Source organism: Pinus tabuliformis, chromosome 7 (assembly GCF_031772625.1).
Source record: "Pinus tabuliformis cultivar Carrire ecotype Pingquan chromosome 7, CPIR1, whole genome shotgun sequence".
In the NCBI taxonomy this organism is placed as follows: domain Eukaryota; kingdom Viridiplantae; phylum Streptophyta; class Pinopsida; order Pinales; family Pinaceae; genus Pinus; species Pinus tabuliformis.
This window is the reverse complement of record NC_142293.1, coordinates 473,820,949-473,847,220: the sequence shown is the minus strand read 5'-3', so window position 1 is coordinate 473,847,220 and position 26,272 is coordinate 473,820,949. Positions and strand designations below refer to the sequence as shown.

The window sequence follows — 26,272 nt, the reverse complement described above, 5'->3', positions numbered from 1 at the left end:
TATTTATGATACAAGGGCCCTCTTCCATGCATCGATTTGACTGCTAAGTCTACGAAGGCATGCATACTCTAACCCTTGGTTTTGAACTTGTAACTTTGTAACTTCTTAAGAGGAAAGATATGCTCTTAACCATTAAGCCCACCCTTTAAAAAACTTTCAAGCTTAAACTTATAATGAAAACCACTCTTAAAAAACTTTCAAACTTAAACTGATAATGAAAAATTTTACAATATGTAGATATTGAATTCTAATCTATACTTAAAAGTTCATTGAATATAATTGAATAGTCCCACCCTTAAAAAAAACTTTCAAACAAAATCTTATAATGAAAACCACAGTTTAAAAAAACACTTAAATTTATAACGAAAAATATTATAATATATATAGATATTAAATTCTAATCCATAGTTAAAAATTCATTTAATATAATTTATTCCATGATCATTAATATGAATACATATTGAATTCTAATTCATACTTAAAAGTTCATTGAATATAATTTATTCAATGATCAATTAATATGAATACATATTGAATTCTAATTCATACCTAAAAGTTCATTGAATATAATTTATTCAATAATTGATTAAAAGTTCATTGAATAAATTGATTAAAAGTTCATTGAATATAATTTATTCAGTGTAGATATTGAATTCTAATCCATACTTAAAATTTCATTAAATAAAATTTATTCATATTGATTACAAATTCATTGAATATAATTTATTTAATGTAGATATTAAATTCCAATCTATACTTAAAATTTCATTAAATATAATATAATTTATTCATATTAATTAAAAATTCATGGAATATAATTTATTCTATTATCATTAATATGAATTGATTATCTGAAAGAATATATATATAAATTATAATAAAGAGATTTAAATCATGTAGGTATAAATCAAAAAATAAAATTAATTTTAAATAAAATGAAAAGCTAATATGTATATCACATCTAAAATTTGAATTAGAATTAACGAATTTGAATTAGAATTAACGTCCCTAAGAATACGCATGAATGATATTATCGAGCCCTCTCTTTCAAAAGAACTCTTTCCAGCAATTTACACCTAACAACGAAACTGTTACAGCAATTTACACCTAACGAATTATTTAACAAACAAATTAAGGATAATTGACAAAAGAAATATATAAAACGAGATTAAACTCAATATGTAAAAGACACGTGGCATGATAATGTAATTACAACCAAAAAGAAATAAAATAAAACTAATGTAAATGAGATCCCAAATGTAAAGATTCAAAAAAAAAAACTCTTTTGCGGTATTTCACATTGAAACGAAAACCATCACTATTCAAAACAACCATGTATTCTTGTTTTGTTCTAACTCAATCCCTCATGCTTCTCATCCTTAAGCATAGGATGTGAAATGTTGTATATATGCATCTGACCCCTTGATTAATCATCTAATAAACTAAATTTAAATTAAACAAAACCATATAGGCAAAAACGCTATAAAGCCCAATCAGAATCCCACCAAATAGAAGTAGTTGGAGAAAGAGGCTCCAAAGCTTCGAAAACATCAGTGGGAAAACCCGTCTGCAAAATGCTGGTAGGAGTGTAAGATTCAACCTCTTCTTTAATGGCAGGGTCTGCAGTTTGAATGTTTCCCGGACGAAGTTGCATTTTCTCCCATTGGCTTTCACTCATACTGTTATCTGTAATATCATGATTCTGATTCTGCGGCTGTTGCTGATCATCAGAAGAAATTGTGGAGCTATTTTGAGTAGACGATGTTACATCCTCCTCTGGTTGTAAGAGAAAATCTAGAATGTTACTATCTTTAGCATCAATGTATAAATCTACCTCAAAGTCGCATATGTTGTCATGTGTGGAAGATATTTGAATTTGATCCTCCTTTATAGCACCCTGGTTTTCTAACTGAGTAAACTTTAAATTACTTGTCGACATTTCTCTTTTCATGGAAGTTCCTTGTCTAGAATGCTTGGCGTGGGGTCTGCAGCTTCTGTAGTTATTGTTAGGATCATTATTCAATGTAGATGACACTGTTGAACCTTCACTAGAATCATAAACTACTCCATGTTGTTGTTGATCTAAAACTGAATCACTTGCGACTAGATCTTGCAATTTTACCATTAAAGAATTGTCTACTTCATTTGAAAAAGTCATGGTTTTTTGTCTTACTCGTCGAAACTCCACTGATGGATCTTTCGACAGGTAGGCCGCTTCCTCTGCAAATGTGCAGAATGGTGTTTCAAATGTATTGCCTTGCATCATCAATGTTTGAGATGAGGGTTTCATCTGAGGTACAAAATGAAACAATATATATTAGCCTGACAAAAAGTTACTTTCAAGAAAAAAATAAATCAAGATCCGATAGGGCATACCAGAATAAGTCCAAGAAAAATTAGTAAGAAATTGCAATAATTAATAAAATGGATGATTCGCTTAGAGGACCCATAAAATAGCCATTCAACAACAAGTAATTAATCTAATCGAACAGGTTCACTTATGGCAAAAAGAGGAAAAGGGAAGCTACAAATTATATTACATTATATTATATTTATGAAAATGACACCCACATTACATTCCTACCACCATATCACATTATATTATATTTATGAAAATTCCATTCCCATTTTGAATGTAGATAAAAGTTGGCATATGGGTATATTAAGATTAGAAATGAAGCGTCATCACAATATATAAAAAACTTCCATGCTCGTTCAAACTGGAAAATAGAAAAGTACCAAGAAAGATACCTGTTGTTGAAAATTTGAGAAATCTGTGAAAGCAACATTATCTGTAATTGTTGAATGAACTTTGGGACTCTGTAGAGCACGCATCATTCTTTTTTGTCGAGTGCTCCAAAAGTTTTTCACGTCGTTATCTGTTCGACCCGGTAAATATGACGCAATTTTGGCCCATTTATTGCCCAACTTTGCTTGCATTTCCATTACCATCTTTTCTTCCTCGGGGGAAAACTTGCACCCACTGCTATGCCAAAATGCAATAGCCAAACTTCATTAACCATGTGTAATCTTATTTCTTGTGATTATGATCATAAGGAACCTACTCAAAGTAGTAACTTACAATTAATTATATTAGTAATTCCAAGGCAAAACAAAAGTTTGCTCCAATATTTTATGAATGGAACGTATGCTTATGAAGGGAATGTGTACTTGTAAAAGGTAAAAGTTCATAGTGTTTATGAGCTATATAGCTAACCGTAATTAGCATAATTGAACAATTAGCATTATTCAATGTTCAATTAGTCTTCTCTACTATTAGCTTCTACTATTAGCTTTTTTGAGAATGAACAATTTTGTTGTGGATGGTCTTGCCAATAAAGTTGTAAACTTGGAAGTAAAAGTGCTAATGAGAAACGGTATTCCTTCCCTTACAACTATTTCTTAGCAATGGATCTTGGACATAGCAATGGGGTTTGGACGCAAGAGTGGGGCTTGGACGCAATAGTGGGTATAGCTAAATGTGTACTTGTAAAAGGTAAAAGTTCATATTGTTTATGAGCTATATAGCTAACCGTAATTAGCATAATTGAACAATTAGCATTATTCAATGTTCAATTAGTCTTCTCTACTATTAGCTTCTACTATTAGCTTCTTTGAGAATGAACAATTTTGTTGTGGATGGTCTTGCCAATAAAGTTGTAAACTTGGAAGTAAAAGTGCTAATGAGAAACGGTATTCCTTCCCTTACAACTATTTCTTAGCAATGGATCTTGGACATAGCAATGGGGTTTGGACGCAAGAGTGGGGCTTGGACGCAATAGTGGGTATAGCTAACCGTAATTAGCATTGTTCAATGTTCAATTAGCCTTCTCTACTATTAGCTTCTTTGAGAATGAACAATTTTGTTGTGGATGGTCTTGCCAATAAAGTTGTAAACTTGGAAGCAAAAGTGCTAATGAGAAACGGTATTCCTTCCCTTACAAATATTTCTTAGCAATGGGCCTTGGACATAGCAATGGGGCCTGGACGGTAGGTGTGGATTTTGAATTGTGTGGATTTTGAATTGATACAATTTTCTCATCACCATTAAAAAAACATAAAAAAAACATTAATAATTTATACAAAAATATTATTAAAAGCATTAATAATTTATACAAAAATACTATTACATAAAGAAGAAATTTTAATAAAATCTACAAAATAATAATTTTAAAATAAAAATTATTATTAATAATTAAAAAAAAAAAAAATTCATATAAATTTTAATAAAACTTACAAAATAACCCTGGTTAAAATTAAAATACAAAATAACCCTGGTTAAAATTAAAAAAATTTAAAATTTAATGAAGAGGCATATGTTATGGATTGAAAAATGATGACTCAACCCTAAAAATACGAGCTCGACAAGATTTGTAATTATGATAGGATAGATAATTAAGATAACAATCACTTGGATTCAACCTATTTCAAAAGCTATTTGCAACGCTCATGTTTTTTTTAATAGACTTATACCACAAAGAAACAATCGTGGCACATTGTGAGTACATGTGAGGATATTTAGGAAAATTAAAAGCCCGAGTTGTTACAAACATTGAAAAGAGGGATTGGAATGGTTAATTGCACTTCTATTTAGATCCCACAAAGTTAAATAATGTACCATAGAGTAAGAAATTGGGGTACCAAAGCAATGGTGGAAGAGGCTTCTAAAGGATGGTTGATGAGGAAAGCAGCAATTGGAAGGGATGATTGTTTCCCCTCATTTGAAGAATATAAAGTTAACTTGTGTATCACGAAGAAGTCTAAAGACTGAGATGATAGCTCATTTAATATACCAAAAATAATAATTCTAACCTAAAGAAAAGTATCTTTGTTCTCATGCATTACATGAAAAAATAGAATTTTTTAACACACGCATCGTAGGATGAGCATGATATTATTTTTTTACACTCAAACGCATCATAGGATGAGCATGACACTATAGCATTAAAAAAATGGGTAATAAAATATATTTTCAATGAAATATGAATGTTCTGCCCAAGAAAATAGAAAATTTGTGCTCAGAAATTACTGTCTGAGTATTAAAAATTTTGGGCAATAAAATATATTATCAATGAAATATGAATGTCCATGCAAAGAAAATAAGAAATTTGTGCTCAGAAATTGTTTTCAACGACATGTATATGGATTTATCAGCAGCAATGTGTTTCTAGGATGGACATTAATGTTTCATGACCAACAAACTTCAAGTTAAAATGAAAACCTTATTTAACATGGTTTGCCTAAGGAAACCGCTAAACTTTGCAACAAAACAATAGTATTAAGAAAGCTTGGCAAGAATGGGGAGGTAAGTATGATTATGGACATACCTTTTGAGGTCAGGTTTGAGCTTATTAACCCATCGCAAACGGCAAGACTTTCCAGTACGTGGAAGCAATCCTCTCGCTCCAATAGAGTTCCAATCTCTTGGACCATACTGTCGCACATATTGTATCAGAATCTCATCTTCCTCCGGCATCCACGGCCCTTTCCTCAAAGATTCCTTCTTATTATTATTGTCCCCGCCATTCTGTTCGGTCTTCATTTTCATCAAAATATTTTCAAACCTCTCTACGACTGTCTTTTTAAGATTTCTTATTAAGCGAAATGCTGGTCTCTTATACTCTATCGACAAGACCAGCGAGCATCTGTGCTTCAATAATGTTTTTGAAGCACAGATGAGGGACGCTTTACATATACAGAAACCTGCGCACTCGAGATGGAAACTAGGGCTGAACTGACCACTTTAAACGAAGGTAGGCCTTCTATTCTAGAGATGCATTGGATTAATATGCTGCAAATCAGGGACCTTCCTGTAAAAAAATCACAATATAGACTAAAGGATCACTGTCCTTAAAGACGGTGGTAAATATTCTTCTAAGACTGCTACAATTCAAGCAGAACAGACAAAGATAACTACAACTTTTGCAATTAATAATCAACGACTACACATCTTATCAAAATTTTAGCAAATCTTTCCATAAAGATTGACGCAGAAGATTTAAAGAAGCGTAATTTACCGCGTGGAACGCAAATTTGTCCTCAAACATGCAATGCTGGTGTTTCTTTGCACACGCAACTATAAAGATTCATAAAATGACCTGAAAATACACTAAACCGTACAACTTTCTCAAAATATGTTCAAGCAAGCTTTAGGATCAAATATGTTCAATCTTTCCACAAAATATGTTAGTCTGCTGAAATGCCTTGAAGTCTCCTCTGCTGCAACTCAAAACCCTCAAAGCCCTTAAATTTAACGTCAAATGGCTGCAAATTGCGTGATCTTTCGAGCTTAGCAAGAATTGTTGAAAGCTTTGCCTAGAAATTTTCAGGACGGGATGCCTCTCAACCCTATGTATTGGGGACTACATGAAAATACCAAGCTGCAAATGAACATCACGGTTTACCCTTCCGCTGGCTGGTGTCAAACCCTGACGGAATCCTCTGGTAAAATATAAATAGCGATAATGACAGTTATTTGCCGTTAAGCTATTATCGCATTTTACAATTTAAAAAAAGAGGTTATTTCTTGACGACACACGTGTCCTTAACAAGAAATGTAGAGCCTTGTGTTCTACCAAGATTCGGCTTTCAATTAACCATCATTAAACGATAAACACATAAGGTCACCCGGAAAGGGAAGAATTATACACGATGAACTTAAATGATGCTGCCCAACAAAGAAGATACTTTCATAGGTATCTTCTTTCTAAAAACTTTAGAGTATCTTTTTAGTTAAGATACTTTGCATTTTCCCTAATGGGGTGTTTATTAGGCAAAATGGGTGTGGGTGTGGATGTGGGTGGCGTGGCCTGCTCCGGTTCCATGGAGACATATGCTAAGGGATATGGCAGTATGTCTCTTATAAATTTGTTATAGTTTGCATGTCTTTAAGCTTTTCAACACATGACATATATAAGGGGCATTAACACACTCTTCTAAACGATGCAACTCCTATTACATGCCATCGATCCACCACTACACAACATTGTTTGTTTACACCATTTGTCATGTCACCCTATAACATTGATGACATTTCTCCGTCAGGAAATATCTCTATATTTAGTTTGTACACTAGCTTTCACACTCTCATTTCTTCTTAGCTCTACGCGGGGCTCTGGACCTCTCTCCTCCCTCAACTTGGCCATCCTAATTCTTCTTCTTACAATTTCTAGGCTTACCACTTCATGTCGTGACAATGTAAGATTATGTTTGTATGTGAGTTGATAGTAGGAAAGCTAGGACTTGCCTTTGCATCAATGGTGATCCATAACATTTAATCTCACTTTCCCCGCCCTGCGTCGCTCGACCTTGGAGAATTACACACTTTGGATCAGTGATTCCATAGTAGATGTTGTAGAAGGGAAGGAAACAACTACATAGCTAAGTCAAGTCTCCCTCTCTTCGTCGGAGGAACCTGCAACTACAAAACTCCAAACATGGGATGTTCATCTTAGGTTTATGGTCCTCCCTCCTCGTTATACCCCCAGTTATAAAACTTTGTTGGTATGACTCTATTGAGTTAGATAATGGTGAATTTGGAGCATAGTTAAGAATTGAATTTAACATCTGGGATTAAATTTTTAAATTTATCCATAGAAAAATATTTAATCTTATTTATTTCGATGAATGACTAATCAATAGTGTAGAACATTTTGAGGAATAAATAGATGGTTGTCCAGTAGAACTAAACGCCAACAGTTAGAAAAGTAGTTAGAGTTGGTTACATTCTAAGAAAAGAGGAATAGTAGAAGACAAAAATCTCCAAGGGGGGATTCATATTCCATTCAAACCTCTGGGAGAAAGGAGGAGAAAGGAGGGAAAAAGAAAAAGAAAAGATATTTTCTCTTGAAATTACAGCGTGGGTGGGAGATAAATACCCAGACTCTGGATCAACTAGTATTGTTGTGGAGGGAAAGACAATAAGTATCAAATATCACTAGTGGGAGAGAAAGACCAGTGGAAAACCCTTGTGGTGAGTAGGAAATTGTTCAAGGGGTTGTAAAAGGATTATTATTTTTGTTATAAGTTCTTACTGGTTATTTGACTGATTAGGGAGAGGCTTGAGGGTAGCTAAGCAAACAACTAGCTTACTGTTAGGTGAACCGTGAGAGCCATCTGCTTATTCTCAGAACATATCTGATAAGTTTTGTTTGATCTATGTTGTCTTTGGTTATTATTATAGACTACGTGTGCTAGTGAGTAATTAGTTAGTATATGTATGCCTAGTTCAAGAACATGTGACTTGGGAATTATATGCATATATGTCTATATGTGTGTGTATACAACTTGGTATGGGAAGATGCAGGTGTTCGAACAGGTAAGTTAGTATGTGTAGATGTAAGTGCTCGAACAAGTATAAAAATAAAAATAGTTGGATGGTATGGAATAACTATTATGCATCAAGTTTGCACTGAAACCATGAGATGAAGATTGATGAAAATATCATTTAAAAGAAAAGTGAGATGAACAACTTGTAATGAATCTAAAGACCCTCAATTGGTTAAACCTATCTGAAAAGTACACTTGTAACTATGAGTATTTTCTATAAAAAACAGGAAGGGTCTGTACAATTAACTAACAGAACTGACATGGGGTTAGTTTTTGAGCAGAGGGTCTTAGGAAATCATCTGCTCTTAACAGTCCCTAGCTTGTAGAGTTAGTGTCTAATAGATTCTATTAAATTGAGAAATGGTTCATTAATGAAAAAGAATTGGATAAATGTCATTTATATAAATGCTTCATCGTAGGAAAAACTTCCTGTAATTGTAAAGGAAAAGAAATGCATACAAATGTTCTAGTGCATGCATTGGTAACTGGTAGATTATAATTCTAACAAAGGAGATAATAATTGCTAGAAATATTTAATGAGAAAAGCAACTCACATTCTAAATATTACATGTTTGGTCATTGATAAGTAAAACATACATTCAAAAAAAAATCATGCAATAATTTTGGGTTGGATGATAACACAAAAAAATTGCATTAAAGAAAAAAATGTAAACATGCTAAAATAAAGATTACAATAGAGTCATAAACGGAACTCTAAATGAAATACATTGCATAGAAAGATTTGGAATCGATATAACTAACTCACACTCTGAGTTTTCTTTTAAGAAAAAATATTCAATGAAAGTTTCCATGAAATGAAAAGTTTGTTTTAGGACTGTAGTTACAATGTCCTATTAATGTAAGTTTATACAAAATTTAAGGCCAAAGGCCATCAAGAGCCATGCAATAATTTCCTTTATATTTCAATCGCTTTGGTGAGCGTTTGTAGCCATAAATTTTCCAAACTAGTTTTGTTTAAAACTAAAACCCTAATCTTGAAAATCAAGAATAGAGAAATTTCAAGATGGATGGCATATATTATGTGATTTAGCTTTGTATTGTCGTGCTTTGCAGGAGCAAGACCCTGAAGACAAATTTTAAAAAATAAGTTAAGAGAATAAAAACCTCGAGTTGATAAAAGGAATAATTCCACCCATGAGTGAGAAAGTCGACAATGTCATACCAAAAATAGGTATACTTTATAACAAGAAAAAAACCAGTGGATGAAAATATGAGTTAGGTTTTGAAAGAATTCACACAAAGCAAAATAAATAATGTTCTAGACATGGGGTCACCAAAAATTACTTGTCAATGGAGGGGAGATTTTTCCTTTGCATCATGCTCTAAAAAAAATCCCTAACATAATAGAAATAAAAGAACATGGAGGAATTAACCAACATTTTTTTGGGATTATGCATAAACCCAAAAGGAGAAGAGAAAGGGGGAAAGAAAAAAATTTATACCTAGATAAATGTCTTTCAGAATAATCACATTCTTAGGATTTGGTCGACTTTTCGAACCAACTAATGTGGTTCATCCTCATGACAAGGTGAAAAAATCATACAATCTTCATGAATAAATAGTAAGGATCATGCATCATTGCCCAGGGTTGTCGATGAAAACTAGTTGTTGAGAACTAGTTGTTGGAGATTAGTTAAACAGGTAACTAGAAATCCTAAAAAGTTAGAAAGGAATTATTTAATATTTTAAATCTATTTATAAATTATTTGATATTCTAAATTAGTTATAAATTCTAATTAATATTATAAATTTAGTTATAAATTGGTTTTAGGAGCACCAATAATAGTAAAATATAGTTAAGCACATTAATAAGGGGGATACGAATAAACTCTAATAAAAATAGTTGTTAGGAGATAATATTAGATCATAATAAAGTTCTAAGGGGGTTGAGAATAAGTTATAAGTATTAATAAAATAGTTATATAATTTTAAATAATAATCCAGTTTAGTTCAACATATTAAAACGAATAGGGTAAAGAGAGGTCAAGAGCACGTTTCAGAATATTTTACAAGGGGGATTGGAATTATTTACTATTATAAATTTTAGTTATAAATTAATATTAATAATACTCCATAAATTAATAAGAGGGTTAAGAATAAGTTATAAAAAAAAATTGTTAGGAGTTTATAAATAATATCAAATACTAATAATGTTTGGATCCAAATTAGTATATACTATAAAGAGTAAGGAAAGGATCCAAAACATTATATGTTAATGAAATAATAAGGAGCACAATAATTTATTAAAAGGGTCAAAAAAATGACTTAAAACAAAGAAAAAGGGATAATATAAGTTTAAAATATATAAAGAAAATGAGAGGAGAGAATTTATTTTGACATAAAGTACTAAGTAGCTAGAGAATTTATTAAAATTAAGTTAACAAATAGTAAGATAAAAATATATAAAAAGGGGGAGAAGGGAAAAAAAATATAAAGAAGGGGGAAGAGACAAGAGGATCATAAGGAGAGGGTCGGAATCCAACTCCTACTCAGCTTCCAACCATCATCTATGTTGAGATTTCTAGCTTGCCTTTCAATTTCAATAGCCTCCCTAAGCTTCCTATGGTGGAAATGATCAACTCTAGCAATGACTCTAGAATCCTTAATACCGACATGGTGCTTAGATTTCTCTGCATGCTCAGCTAAAGCCAATGAGCGGGAATGATTGTACCTTATGTCTGTCGCCTGTTCATGGATCCTCTGATTGATTGATTGATTTTTTTCTCCAATATATGGAATATCGCAGAAACATGGAACTAGGTAAATGCCTTTTATGTCCTTTCGGTAGAGAGGGTCCTTAACCGAACCAAGAGAATTTCTAATGGTTTAAGAGGTTTGAACGAAGAGGAAACCTTATTACTCTGAAGGATATGGGCAATCCTATCCATAGTCCCTTGAATAAACAAGAGATGAACCTTGGAGATAGGATCAACATGACCAATTTTAACTCTTGGTCTTTTACAAGCTCTTTGAAAGGCCTTGAGGCTCTAATTTCTGCTATACCCATCATTTTAAAACTTCAAGGAGATGAGATTTCTCCTGCTCCATGTGGCTTTTGTCAAAGATTCCCAAAACATGGGTAGCAAGGGTGTTGAGAACGCCGAATTTATGAGTAGGAAAATGATGAGAACTAGCATGAAGATATTGTTTTGTGTGAGTTTTTTGTGAAAAATTTGGTGAGAAACGGAACCATCATCCATTCTAGAGAGAATGTCAAAGAAAGGAAGGCATCCATCCACCTCAACTTCCATCGTGAACTTGATAGATTCAGATTGGGAATTAAGGTGGTTCAGAAACAAGTCCAATTTCTCACGACCATGGGGCCAAACGACGCAAGTGCCATCAACAAACCTCTTCCATTTCTTAGGGTGAAATTGACCTGAGGCTAAGGCCTCGGTCTCAAAATCTTCCATAAATAAGTTAGCAACAATAGGGGAAAGAGGGGAACCCACCGCAACACCGCAGGTTTGCTCATAGAATTCACCCTGGAAACTGAAGAAAGTCGAGGTGAGGCAGAGGGCAACCAATTTGGTAGTGTCCTAGTCAATGATCCAACTTATGACATCAATGAATGAGGATTTTGATATATAAGGAAACAATGTCAAAACTAACAAGAAGATCCCTGGGATCCAGCCTCGCATCATTCCATTCTTTAACAAAGGACGTAGAGTCCCTAACAAAGGAATCAGTGCAACCCACTAGAGGTTTAAGCTTAAGAGCTAAGAATTTAGCCAAAAGATTAGTAGGCCCACCTATTGTGTTAACAATAGGTCGCAGGGGGCCCTAGGTTTATGGATCTTAGGAAGGCTATAAATTATAAGGGTGAGTGGATTTCTTTCAATGAGATTTCTGGAAAGAGGATTGAGAGACAGATCTAATTTAATGGTTGCCGCTACATCCTTAGAAATAGACTTCATGGGATTATTTTTAAGCTTGATGTAACAACCACTATTAGAGAGATGGTTGATCATTTTGTTGACATAGTCAGAATTATCCAAAATGACGACGGCCCCACCTTTGTCCGCTTTTAGGATGACAATGTCGGGGTTCTCCCTCATGGCTTTAAGGGTGCGAAACTCACCTCTAATAAGGTTTCTTTTAGGAGGCTTAGCCTTATTAAGAACGATAACACATTCTTGTCTGATTGTGTCCTTGACATTATCCGGAAGATCCCTAATACCATACTCGATGTTACAAATAATGTCATTGATGGGAATCTTCTTAGGGGCAAGGGAAAAATTAAACCATTTATTAAGGAGACTAAAGACAGAGGGATCAAAATTGGAATTCGAGAGGTTGACGACATTCTTATAACTAGGAAGAGAGGAGGAGACATTATTATTATTATTATTATTATTATTATGCAAAGTAATAATAATATTATTAAACTTATTATTATTATTCAAGTTATTAGTAGTATTAATAATTTTTTGTATTATATTACTAGCACAATTAATGTTATAATTATTATTATTGCAATCAATTAAATTTTTGTTATAAAAATCAATGCTATTTAATTTGGAATAGGTCAAAGGAGAAACAGATTGGGCGCAGGTCAAAGTCGAATAGGATGAGGTCAAAGATGACATGGCAATCAGACAATGCATCGAGGGTGAGGAATCTAACCTAGGGAGTGAAGAGGATAAGGAGCTGACAGAAGAGGGATCGATGGGAGGGGGTTGGACACTAGCAAGAAAATTCAATGGGGGCGATGAGAAGAATGAGGACTCAAGCAAGGGGGAGAACGCAAAATTCGTTTATTCAAGGGACCAAATATACGATTGCCCATATCCTTCAGAGGAATAATGTTTCCTCTTTGTTCAAACCTCTTAGAACCATTATAAATTCTCTTGGTTCGGTTAAGGACCCTATTGACCTGAAGGACATGAAAGGTGTTTACCTAGTTCCATGTTCTTGCGGTATTCCATATATTGGAGAAATGGGTCGAACAATTAACTAGAGGATCAATGAGCACACTGTAGACATAAGACACAATCATTCTTGCTCATTGACTTTAGCTGAGCATGCGGAGAAATCCAAGCACCATGTCTGTATTGAGGATTCTAGAGTCATTGCTAGAGTTTATCATTTCCACCATAGGAAGCTTAGGGAGGCTATCGAAATTGAAAGGAATGCTAGAAATCTAACAGAGGTGATGGTTGGAAGTTGAGTAGGAGATGGATTTCAGCCCTCTCCTTATGATCCTCTTCTCTCTTCCCCCTTCTTTATATTTTTTCCCTCCTCCCCCTTTTATATATTTGTATCTTACTATTTGTTAACTTAATTTTAATAAATTATCTAGCTACTTAGTACTTTATATTAAAGTAAATTCTCTCCTCTCATTTTCTTTATATATTTTTAACTTATATTATCCCTTTTTCTTTGTTTTATATCATTTTTTTACCCTTTTAATAACTTATTGTGCTCCTTATTATTTCATTAACATATAATATTTTGGATCCTTTCCTTACTCTTTATAGTATATATTAATTTGGATCTAAACCTTATTAGTATTTGATACTATTTATAAACTCCTAACAACTATTTTTTATAACTTATTCTTAACCCTCTTATTAATTTATGGAGTATTCTTAATATTAATTTATAACTAAAATTTATAATAGTAAATAATTCTAATCCCCCTTGTAAAATATTTTGAAACGTGCTCTTAACCTCTCTTTACCCTATTCGTTTTAATATGTTGAACTAAATCAGATTATTATTTACAGTTATATAACTATTTTATTAATACCTATAACTTATTCTTAGCCCCCTTAAAACTTTATTATGATCTAATATTATCTCCTAACAACTATTTTTATTAGAGCTTATTCTTATCCCCCTTATTAATTTGCTTAACTATATATTACTATTATTGGTACTCCTAAAACCAATTTATAACTAAATTTATAATATTAAATAGAATTTATAACTAATTTAGAATATCAAATAATTTATAAATAGATTTAAAATATTAAATAATTCCTTTCTAACTTTTTAGGATTTCTAGTTACCTGTTTAACTAATCTCCAATGGCTAGTTTTCATCGGCTGACCCTGGGCAATGATGCATCCTTACTATTTATTCATGAAGATTGTATGATTTTTTTACCTTGTCCTGAGGATGAACCACATTAGTTGGTTCAAAACGTCGACCAAATCCTAAGAATGTGATTAATCCGAAAGACATTTATCTACAATATGGATCACAAAAGTCTCAGATCTAACAAATTTCATACCTGCTAACCAAACCTTAGAGATCTTGGATACATGCACTGAGAAAAAACAATCAAGGATATGGCCTGAACCTTCTCCTTTGTGGAAGGATTGAACCCTACATGGAAAAGATACAACAAAAATCATATATGTATCAAATAAGACTTGTAGTGACCCTAACTACAGTTAAATGGACAAAGAAAAATTAACAATCTATTCATGGAATGCAATTTTAATACCTTTCAATCAGAGGTAATGATGATGTAACAATGATAGCATGGTGATCCATTATTCATCTAAACTGGACAATCAAGCTCGATTCTGGAAAAAAAAATTACAGTCAAAACCCTAGGAATCGAGACTTCATTACCACATTCGAGCGACACAAATGGAAAGAACCATATAGAACCCTCGGAGGTAGTTTCCCTCTACCCAATGGAAAATTTTACAACTGTAGGATCAAACTTAGGATAGATGGACCACTCATATGAAAACAAGGACTAAGATCTATTCAGTGTCAAACAACTAGCACTCAGGAACCTTATTTCCCAGCTGGGGTAAAAACCCTAGGTCATTAACTTAAGACTCTTGCATAGTTTGCTAATGTTAAATGATACTCCATCGATGAGACCAATAATCCCACACCCATGAGGATTCTAATAACTGCAATGTACATAACAAGACCGAGAGGAAAATGTAATCAAGGTTGAAAAACATTACGAACGGTGGAGATAATGTGGCTAAGGTCTACAAATCATGCCATATAATATATTATAGGAATGAACAATATGTATGTGATCTGGTGTAAAAATTTATATACTATTGTTTGTATGTAACAATACAATGTCAATCTCAATAATTAAGTAATGAGGAGTAATGATGACATGATTATACAGATACATAATATGGTCAAGCGGATCTTATGGAAGAGTGACACCAATTTATTTTTAAATATTGGAAATACTCTATAATCATAATAAATAAATAAAAAGAATTACAATTTGAGGATAAAAAAATAGTGTAATGATTATGCATGAAGATGTTATCATAGAAAAATATATTGTATCCTTTTATATGCTTAAAATTCCAAGAACTATTATATTTAATAATCTCATAAGGCCTTTTTCTTTTATATATTGTAACATTAATAATGACACACCATGAGGGGTGTGACAAAGTGGTATCCGAGAAAAAGGATCCAGCACTGGCACCTTTTGGGAAATAGGAAGTGAAAAGGAATTAGAGGTGTGGTGTTAGTGGGCATGAGCTCATGTATGATTCTAAAATAACTTCATAGCAGTGTATGCAGTAGACTACTTTTGAAATGAGATGCATGATGCATGATAACCACATTAAATACTAGTAAGTGATAATGTTTGCTTAAAGACCTTGTTTATGACATTTGAAGCTTTATGTGGAAAAAGACAATAAAACTTTTTTTGCATATATGAAAAATTATGAGCACTCGCTAGCAATAGTGAGGAATAATTACCAACCTTTGCATAATATTATGGTAATGATTATGGTGAATTTAAAGAACATAACCATAGTTACAATGCAATGTTTGTAAAAGGATGAATGCATGTATTGAACTATGTTATAACAAATGGATGTAGAAGGTAGGGTTTATCCTCAGAAAGACAATAAGATGTTGAAAGAATCCCTTTATATGCTAAAAAAAACAATGAGTCAAGTCGTAGAACTTGATTGTACTAGTTAATTGATGACAAAATCCATGTCATTTTCTTGAAAGGAATGTAGGGATTTGTGTGTGAAAAGATAAATTAGTTTCCTTGGGAATATTTGTATGGAATATTGTTGCATTAGAACCTTTGAAGAAGAAGAAAATATAAGTTTACATGCAAGAAAAATAGCTACTATGCATTTGAGTTCTTGAAAAGAATACATGAAACCCTGCATACAAGAAGATAAAGAATCCATGAAAAAGAAATGCATGTAAACTTTGTTTATGAAAGGAAAAAGAATCTAACTTATTTCATTTAAAAAGATTAACAAAGATATTGCATGATGCCTACGCATTAGATTCCTAAAGAAAAGCATTAGTCTCTTATTATGTGCATAAGAATAATATCTATTATATTTTATTTTGCATACACGGGAATAAATAAATTAGTGTTTGAAAATGAAATATGCATTCTTGCACGCATGAAAAGGATAGCTAATGTGTTAGTGTTCTTGGAAAGGAGTAATGCTTCTTGTATTTCTTGAGATAGAAATATGTTTTTTCATGCCATATTTAGTTAGTTTTCCTTGCAAAACAACAACATGTGTTTGCGTGTTCTAATTGTGGTAAAATTCTTGGAAAACTTCCTAGGTTCTTGTGTGCATGAGCATAGGTTAAATATATTTATTTTCTTGAAAATATTTGTTGTGCATTTCTTTTTGGAAAATTTTCATGGCTTTTGTATGGAAGAGAATTAAATTACCTAAGTCATTTTCCTTGGAAAAGGTTACATGTGAACCTTGCACAAAAAAAAGAGTAATTATTTTTCTATATCTTTGGAAGATGAAATGTGTATTTACATACATGAAAGATTTTTTGATTGTGGTAAATCTCTTTATGCATAGAATACTATAGTTATTGTGAAAAAAGAATAAGAATCTTTATAGATGGAAACAATACTTGTGTTAACTTCCTCTTGGAAAAGGAAGTATGTATTTGTTCAAATAAAGGAATAGCTAATTGTGGTAGAATCCGAGAGAAAGAAATATGTTTTTGCATGCACATAAATAATAATCAGTTGATATTGATTTCTTAGAAAGAAATGCATTCTACATGCATGAAAATAAAAAAAAAAAAAATAAAAAAAATTAGATTCTAGGAAAAAAAAATAGTTTGCATGCATGGAAAAAATAGGTACAATGTTAATTTCTTTTGGAAAAATATTATGTTGTGCTAACACTTTTGGGGAAAGACCATGCAATTTTCATGTATAAAAATAACACCTATGGTATTATCTATTTAGGAAAAGATTATATAATCACATATAAAAAGAAATAGTTGAAGGGCCAGTTTCTTTTGAATAAGTTTATACAATCACATGCACTAAATGTGGTACTAGTCCCCTTTCTGAAAGGAGTATTTAATTATATGCCCTAAGATGATGGTTGTTGGGTTAGTTCTCTTGTTAGCTTTCCTTTGGAAAGATTATGAATTGGCATGCAAGATTATGTTAGTTTTATTTTGGGAAGATTATGCATGATATGGTAAATTTATTCTGTTAAAAATTGAAAACAAAACCACCTGCATTATATGAGATGTCAGTTCTAAATCCCTATCAACTTTACTTTTACAATTATGGGACTCACTTAGAAAGTAAAAATGGATGCATAAATTACATAAAAGCTCTTTTTGCTTTAATGATAATGTGTATATATTCAAGTTATGTAAATTGTAGTGGGAAAAGATGTTAAATAAAAATTCACATGCCAAACAGTTGTATACAATTGTGAAAGGCAAAGGAGGCCCAAAGAGTGAGCCCTAAAGCTCTAAATTCCTCATAGATCAGAGAAAAATGGTGGAAGATAAATGCCATAACTCTAGATCTGGTTGGAATTATTGTGGGAGAGAAATATGGTAAATTCCAACAATACCATTGGGAGAGAAATATTAGTGGAACCCCCGCATAAAAGACAGGACGTTGTAGAGGGAATAGGTAGGACGTTGCCAAGAGGAATATTGTATTAGACTAAATGTGGTCATTGTCATAAAATTGCCCTGGATGTGAAAATAACTCATTTTTTGTTGTAGAAACTAGTTCCAATTGGTTGAGAGGAGCATTCTTTTGCCCACTTTAGTTTTCATAGCATAACAAGCACACTAATCGGATAAATGATGTGCTAAAAAGGAAATCTCTATACTTATGTGGAAGAATTTTATGTACATCCTAACAAGAAAATAGCTTAGTGATCGAAAAGGATTTATTGGAAGCATAGTTCCTTTATTACGTTACCAACCTTGTGAATGTCTTTAGTAAGGGCTAAGACAATATGCATTTGATGATTGAAGCGATAGGTTCTCTTTGAGTGCTTGTGAAAGTATGATTATGAAAATATCACCTAGAATTGCATGAATGATTGATACATAAAAGCATTTCATTTAATTGTAAATGTCAGGAATAAATTAATGTGTTTGTGATTACTATGATTATATTGAATTTTTAATCCTACATTACAAATTGCTTGTCGTGGAGGTTGTTAAACCACCTTAGGTGCTTTTTTTTGCTATGAAACCACTCTTACAATGCTTGACACCAATGAGAAAACACCTATAGTTAAAAAAATTGCATGATAGAAAAATTATTGAGCTATACCTCCTTAAAAGAATACATGTTTTACGAATCAACCCACCACACGTCAATAGAAGATCCTTTGACCCACCAACTCCAACTGGTGGCTGGTGCTCGCTTACTTGCCTGGAACCCTTTGAACCACAAACTAAGTTATATATATATATATATATATATAGATATATTTTTAGTTTCTTGGAAAGAGAACATGTGCTTATAGACACACAGTTATATTGTCAAGTTCTTGGAAAAGAATATATGTGAGATGCACAAAACAACATTCATCACAATAATTTTTCAAGGGATTCCTTGTTGATCTATTACACAATCACCCGAGCCTAGTCTGTTTTCCTAAGAAACATTTGTTTATATGTGAGTATGGGTATTGTTGTATTGTGTTATGTGTACATAGCATTTTAAATTAGATAGTTTTAAAGAAAAAGTGTCACCCAAGAATGGAATTAAGTGATGCCACATGATGGATAGTTGGATGGTAATTAAGTTTCCTAGAGTAACCCAGTGAAATTGTAAAAAGCTAAGACTTGTAATCGGATTAGTGTAGAAGAAAAATTTTATCAATAAGAGGCACATGTACAACAATGAAGACAAATCTTTTATGAAGTGTTATTTTGATGACTATTAGAAATCTTGGAAATGTGTCCTAATGTGATGAGGATACCTATACTATATTAACACAATATATGTGAGACAAACCTTGTGTATTTGAGTGTAAAAGAGGAGAAATACCATATTTGTACATGAAAGTACATTAATGTATAACCTTCACTAACAACCTGTGTTTCCAGAGGGAAAAAGGTTGGGGGGTGGGGGGAGGGGGGGGAGGGGGGGGGTGCGGGGTGGCGGGGGATTGAAGGAATGTTGCAATGTGGACTCTTGGTTGTGCACTAAAAGAGAATAGCAAGGCAACCAAGATGAACATAGCTAAGTCCACTTGGAAAAAATAGGTAGAAATACAACAACCATGAAAATGACAAGAAAATAATATTATGCTAAATGTTAATAACACATAACTAATGCATATGCAACATCTAAAATTGAGATATAATGCTACCTGTGAGATAAATAAATGTTGTAATAAGAAAGAAAAATAAATGGTTCTTAGAATGTTATTTTCACTATGGAAGATGGTGCAAATGGGAATGACATTCCCATACCTTGAAAATTTATAGTGGAACTACGCAGTGAGATCCATATCATCTGGCATAGCCATTGGAAAAATACCAAAAATTTAAAATAAAATAAAATAAATTGTTATGGACAGGATGCTTACCCTAATGTTGCTAACTCTTTTTAAATGCAAATTTCCAACCCATGTTGGTTTATGGAGCATGTTGATAACCTTATGGGTACACGTTGTTGACCCTTGTTGGGTACATAAAAAAAAATGTACTCTCGTCCAACATGAATGAGGACATGTTGCAAATGGAATGTGGAATTCAAAAGGAAGTCAGGTTTACTCTAGAAATTGAGCCATGCCTAAAAAATAAAAGCACTATGGAAGCACTTTGGTCCTGAAGAGATCACCTGGGAATGGGAGGAAGAAATTAAAATTCTTTCACAAAATCATTCCAAAGAAGATAGGAATGTGAAAACGCCAAGGATGATTTTCCTTAAAACGGGGAGAAGATGTAATATCCCCAGTTATAAAACTCTGTAGGTATGACTCTGTTGAGTTAGATAATGGTTAAGTTGGACCTTAGTTAAGAATTGAATTTAACATTTGAGATTAAATGTTTAAATTTATCCACAGAAAATATTTAATCTTATTTATTTTGATGAATGATTAATCAAATAGTGTAGGACATTTTGAGGAAAAAATAGATGGTTTTCCGGTAGAACTGAACCCCCATAGTCAGAGAAGTAGTTAGAGTTGGATACATTCCAAGAAAAGAGGACTAATGGGATACAAAAATCCCAAGGGGGCGGATTGATATTCCATTCAAACCTCTGGGAGGAAGGAGGAAAAAGGAGGGAAAAAGAGAAAGGAGAGATTTTTCTCTTGAAATTACAAAGTGGGCGGGAGATAAATGTTGAGACTCTGGATGATTTGGATCTTTTAACTTCAGGGATGCATTCAAAATTTCATATAAAAGAGAATGATAACCATAAATTCATACACATCAAAAAAGAGGAAAACCATAAGCAATCATAAAGAGAAAGGGACACAAAGCTTGATAACGGAGTTCCCTTGATGTGGGCTACGTCTCTGAGCCTTGCTCAATGTGGGAAGGCCTCTTTCATTAATCTTCAATGAAGTAAAAATGCATACAATTCAAATTTACACCTTATACCTCAAATTTTGGGGATGGACTGTAAATACACAGCTCTGCTAAAGAAATGGACTGCACAGTTGGATTTGTGGTGAAAATTTGTGAAATCTGACTATAAACTCAACCTCTTTCTGCCTTGGTCGAATTTGGGCTCCCTAGGAATCTCAAAGATTCTTAAAATATTCTCTTTTGTGGGTTAACTGAAATTCAGTTGCTCATATGAAGAAACTAATCACGCCGTCAGACTCTTAGCAAAATTCTGGTTAATTTGAGTTTAAACTTGGCTTAATTTTTTTCCGGTGACTTCTGGAGTTTTAGGGAATCTTTTAGATTTCCTGTAAATTCTCATATTCCAAGGAATATTCCCTCTCAGCCTTGATTCTCGTGCCCATCATATGGCCACATAGCTTGCTCTACAGATTTGGCCTTGTTGCATCTAGACGTGTGTCATCATCCTTTCCTTCCTTGACACTAGTGTTGTTTAAGTACTGGTGGAGGTATCAAAGGTTTCCCCCGTGATTTGTTGGTAGCCACCCAAATTGGGCCATGGGAGACCTGGGTTCAATACCTGTCAGGCGTATCAAATCAACACTATTTTTTTTATGTTGGTGTTGTTTGTTTTTAAATGGCCACGAATTCGTCGGGCATATATATATATAGATGTATGTATGTATGTATGTATGTATGTATACATACATACATATACATACATATATATACATATCTATACATATATATAGATATAGATATAGATATATATATATATATATATATATATATATATATATATATATATATATATATATATATATATATATATATATATATATATTATGTATGTATGTATATGTATATGTGTGTGTGTGTGTGTATGTATATATATATATATACAATTTGAATTGGTATTAGCACAAAAAACTAAGGGTTATTAGGAAAATTAAGTAGGAAACAATTTGGTCACTTTCGATTGTCACAAAGGTAAAAAAACATCTCTCTATTAAAAAACTCGACTGACTTCCAACTGGGTGCCATGTGGCACATCTTGATTCATCAGTATTGTTGACTAGTTGTTGAATGTGTTGTTGATGTGATGTTGGTGTCATCTGCCACATGTCGCCTTTTGATTGGCTACTTGCTGACTGCATTGCCACATTAGCATACTAACATCAATGATTGTATAGATGGCGTCAACATTTGTACTATTGACGCGCCATGTGGCAGCCTATGGGTCTTGCATGCAAAAATTTTAGTTGTTTTACAAAAACTTCAACAAGGCCATAACTTTCACATAAGGTGACGGATTGAGGTGTTGTTCACACCATTGGATTCAGAATGACGAACTCTTCAATTTGAGATATTTTTCATTGAGTTTAAAGAACTTTGAAAAACTGGCCTTTTAGGATCCTCTTGGATCATTCCTCCCCATTGAAGAGTTTTTGGTCCTCCAAAAGCATAAACACAATATACAATCGGTTGTACCCCCTCATAAACGTGCCTCACTTCCTTCTCCTTCTCCTTTGTACTTTAGAGCCATAAGTGACAAACCAACATCCGTATATTATGCAATCCTATAGTACAGCTTGCAAAATACATGTTTTCATAATACCAAACATGACCCAAGCAAACACCAGACATGCCAAGAGTTTATAACACTCTCAAGAACATGTTTACATCATAATAGAAACCAATACTCAAACTATTAACTAAAAGGTCAAAAGGATCACTATGTTGCATTCATAAGTGATGGAAAACACTTCATCACTTTTACAATCATCTTGCATCATGTGATTTACAAAATGTGGTCATGACAAGTTATTATCTCTAACACCACCATATTTTATTCAACAAAGTGAAGGGGTCTTTCTCTTATAACCAACTCTCTTGAACAATTTCACCAGTTCGTTCCTTCATAGGTACTTTCTCGTCATGGATTATCCGACATGTGGCTCTCTGATGTCCATCCTTGTTATAGTGACTTCAATGGTTTTGCCTGCTCCAATATTTCTAGACATTCTTTGAATGCTTTTCCTAGCATGCTCTTGATGAGGAGAACTTCTTATGGAATCCTCACTATCACTAAAATATTGTGAGGTGCTCCCATCATTCATCATTGATTGTTCACTGATCGTCTTGGAGCATTCTCCAACCTACTTTCTGACATAACCAAGTCCTACATGGAAAGGAAATTCCTCCCCCTTAATGGGATTCACAATGCCCTGCCCATTAATTCTAAGGCATTTCCCTTGCAACCCCATTTTCTTTATCAATTTTGAACCAATTCCTGTAGTATACTTCTCAAAAGTAGCGAAATCATCATCATAAAAAGAACATGACATGAAAAAATCACTTTTTACCTCAAGCACTAGTGATATAGGCCTATCATGTTACAAATTCTCCAAAGCTTATTTCGTGGCTTGTAGTTGATGATGCAAACTTTGTTTTTCCGCCTCTACTTCTTATAGGAGTCTCCTTGGTTTAGAATTCTCTTGTGGAATGCTTTGGTTGATCTCTTCGAGTTCTTGGAGCCATGTAGTCTTTGGTGCTCTATTTATCTTTGGCATAAAATTTGCTACAATCTTTGTCTCATCGCCTAAATCAAAACCCAAGTCAATAGGCACATTACTGTAATCCCAAGAACTTCAATCTTCATCCCATCACTTGAGTAATATCCCAAGTCAATCGGTCCAACACCTGCAAATCTGACAATTGTGACCTTCTCTTCATCCTCTAATTCATATTCTTGGTCTTGTTGCACAGTGGTAACCATCTTTTGCTTATCTTTTCTGCCATTCCTCTTTGGCCTCAATTTTGGATGTTTTTTCCACCAGTTCTCCTCGTCATGCCCTTCTTTCTTACAATGAGTACAAGAGGGCTTTGCTTCCTTTTTTCTCATTTTTGTTGCCTTTTTTTCATAGTTTCCTTGTGCATAATTTCCCCTGCTTTCAAGGTGAATGTCTTTCACACCAGCTAAGTCAGGAGCAGTGGGCTCAAATAACAAAAAATAATGTCAAAGATAATCATGTAAATAACCAATATACTTCATTATAGTATCAAGCGAATCTAGATGAATGCCCAATGTTAAATCTTATTTTATGAACTCTTCTGTGAAGCTTTGCACATCTTTTCCTTTGCCTTGTTTCAAATGTTACCCTTGCATCATGGCTCCCTGTCAATATGCTAATGGATAAATTTAGACTCGAAAGAGAGGATTTTACCCACACTATTACTACCCTTTTGAAGTTTTCTCTCCCACCATACAAGAGCAGTGCCTCCAGCCAAAGAGATGCTAACTAGGCCTTGGCTTCATCTTCTTCTATTTGTTGAATTCGACAATACACCTCAAACTGTCTAATCTAGTTATTCAACTTCTCTACGTTGGAATCTCCATTAAACATATGTAAATCATACTTAACATCTAACTTTAAAAAGGCTTTTTATGAGATTTTCTACTTTTAGAACGATGAAAAGATGAGGAAGAAGTGGAGCCTTCACTAGCAGATGGAGATGGTGGTTCAAGAGGATCTTATTCTCACCCTACTTGATTTACTTAGGCATGAATCTGTCAAACAGGTTCAATTCCTACCGATATCGTCGTTACTATATAGATATCTATATATATATATATATATATATATATATATATATATATATATATATATATATATATATATATATATATATAATATATATATATATATATATATATATATATATATATATATATATATATATATATATATATATATATCAATTTGAATTGGTATTAGCGATATATATATATATATATATATATATATATATATATCAATTTGAATTGGTATTAGCGATATATATATATATATCAATTTGAATTGGTATTAGCGCCAAAATATGCTGCCATATTTTTAGGGGTCATTGGGAAAAATAATAGGAGAAAATTTGGTCGCTTCCATATGTCGTAAAGGTCCAAAACATCGCTCCATTAAAAAAATCAACCAACTTCCAACTAGGTGCCAAGTGGTGTATCTTGATTCGTCTCTATTTCTGACCAATTGTTGATTGTGTTACTGAGATAATCTGCCATGTCTTGCCTTCTTATTGGCTGCTTGCTAACCATATTGTCACAGCAAAATACTAGCGTCAATGTCTGTATGGATGATGTTAACATCTGTAATGCTAATGTTAGCACCACGTGGCAGCTTGTGGGTCCTCCTTGCAAAATTTTTAGTTATTTAACGAAAGGTTCAGCGAACCATAAAGTTCACATACTGTGTCATATTGAGGTGTTGTTCACGTCGTTGGATTCAAAATGATGAACTCTTCAATTTGACATAATTTTCGATGAGTTAAGAGGATTTTGAAAATTTATTCTTTTAGGATCATCCTGGATCACTGGACCAACCGATATTACTGTGGAGGGAAGGACAGTAAGTATCAGATATCATTAGTGGGAGAGAAAGACTAGTGGAAAACCCTTTTGGTGAGAAAGACACTGCTCAAGGGCTTGTAGAAGGAATATTATTCTTTTATTTATAAGTTCTTATTGGTTCTTTCACTGACTGGGGAGAGGCTTGAGGCTAGTTAAGTAGAAATGCATCTTACGATTGGGTGGACCGTTATAGCCATATTTTTATTCCCAAAACATATCAAATAGGTTTTGTTTGATCTATGTTGTTTTTGGTTATTATTATAGGCTATGTGTGCTAGTGAGTAATAAATTAGTATATGTATGTCTCGTTCAACAACAATTATTTGGGAATTATATGCATATATGTCTAAATGTGTCTTTATACAACTTGGTATGGGAAGGTGCAGGTGTTTGAATTAGTAAGTTGGTATGTGTAGATGCAAGTGTTCGAATAGGTATAAAACAAATTATTTGGATGGTATGGAATAACTATTCTACATCACATCTGCACTAGAGTCGTTAGATGAAGATTGATGAAATTATCATTTAAAATAAAAGTGAGATGAACAACTTGTAATAAATCTAAAGACCCTCAATTGGTTAAACCTGTCTAGAAAGTACATTTGTAACTGTGAGTATTTTTTTTAAAAAAACAAGAAGGGTTTATACAATTAACTAATAGAACTAGCATGGGATTAGTTTCAAAGCAGACAGTCTTAC

At 33.0% G+C, this 26,272-nt stretch overlaps 1 protein-coding gene across 1 annotated transcript; it reads right to left on the bottom strand.

The window, feature by feature from the left end:
• Positions 1-1,480: 1,480 nt before the first annotated feature.
• LOC149248006 (uncharacterized) lies at positions 1,481-5,542 on the bottom strand. The gene is made up of 3 exons (XM_089446943.1): positions 5,328-5,542; positions 2,752-2,983; positions 1,481-2,290 (listed from the first exon to the last, which is right to left on the bottom strand). The coding sequence occupies exons 1-3, from the start codon at positions 5,540-5,542 to the stop codon at positions 1,481-1,483; spliced, it is 1,257 nt and encodes a 418-aa protein (XP_089303069.1).
• Between the last annotated feature and the right edge of the window lie 20,730 nt (positions 5,543-26,272).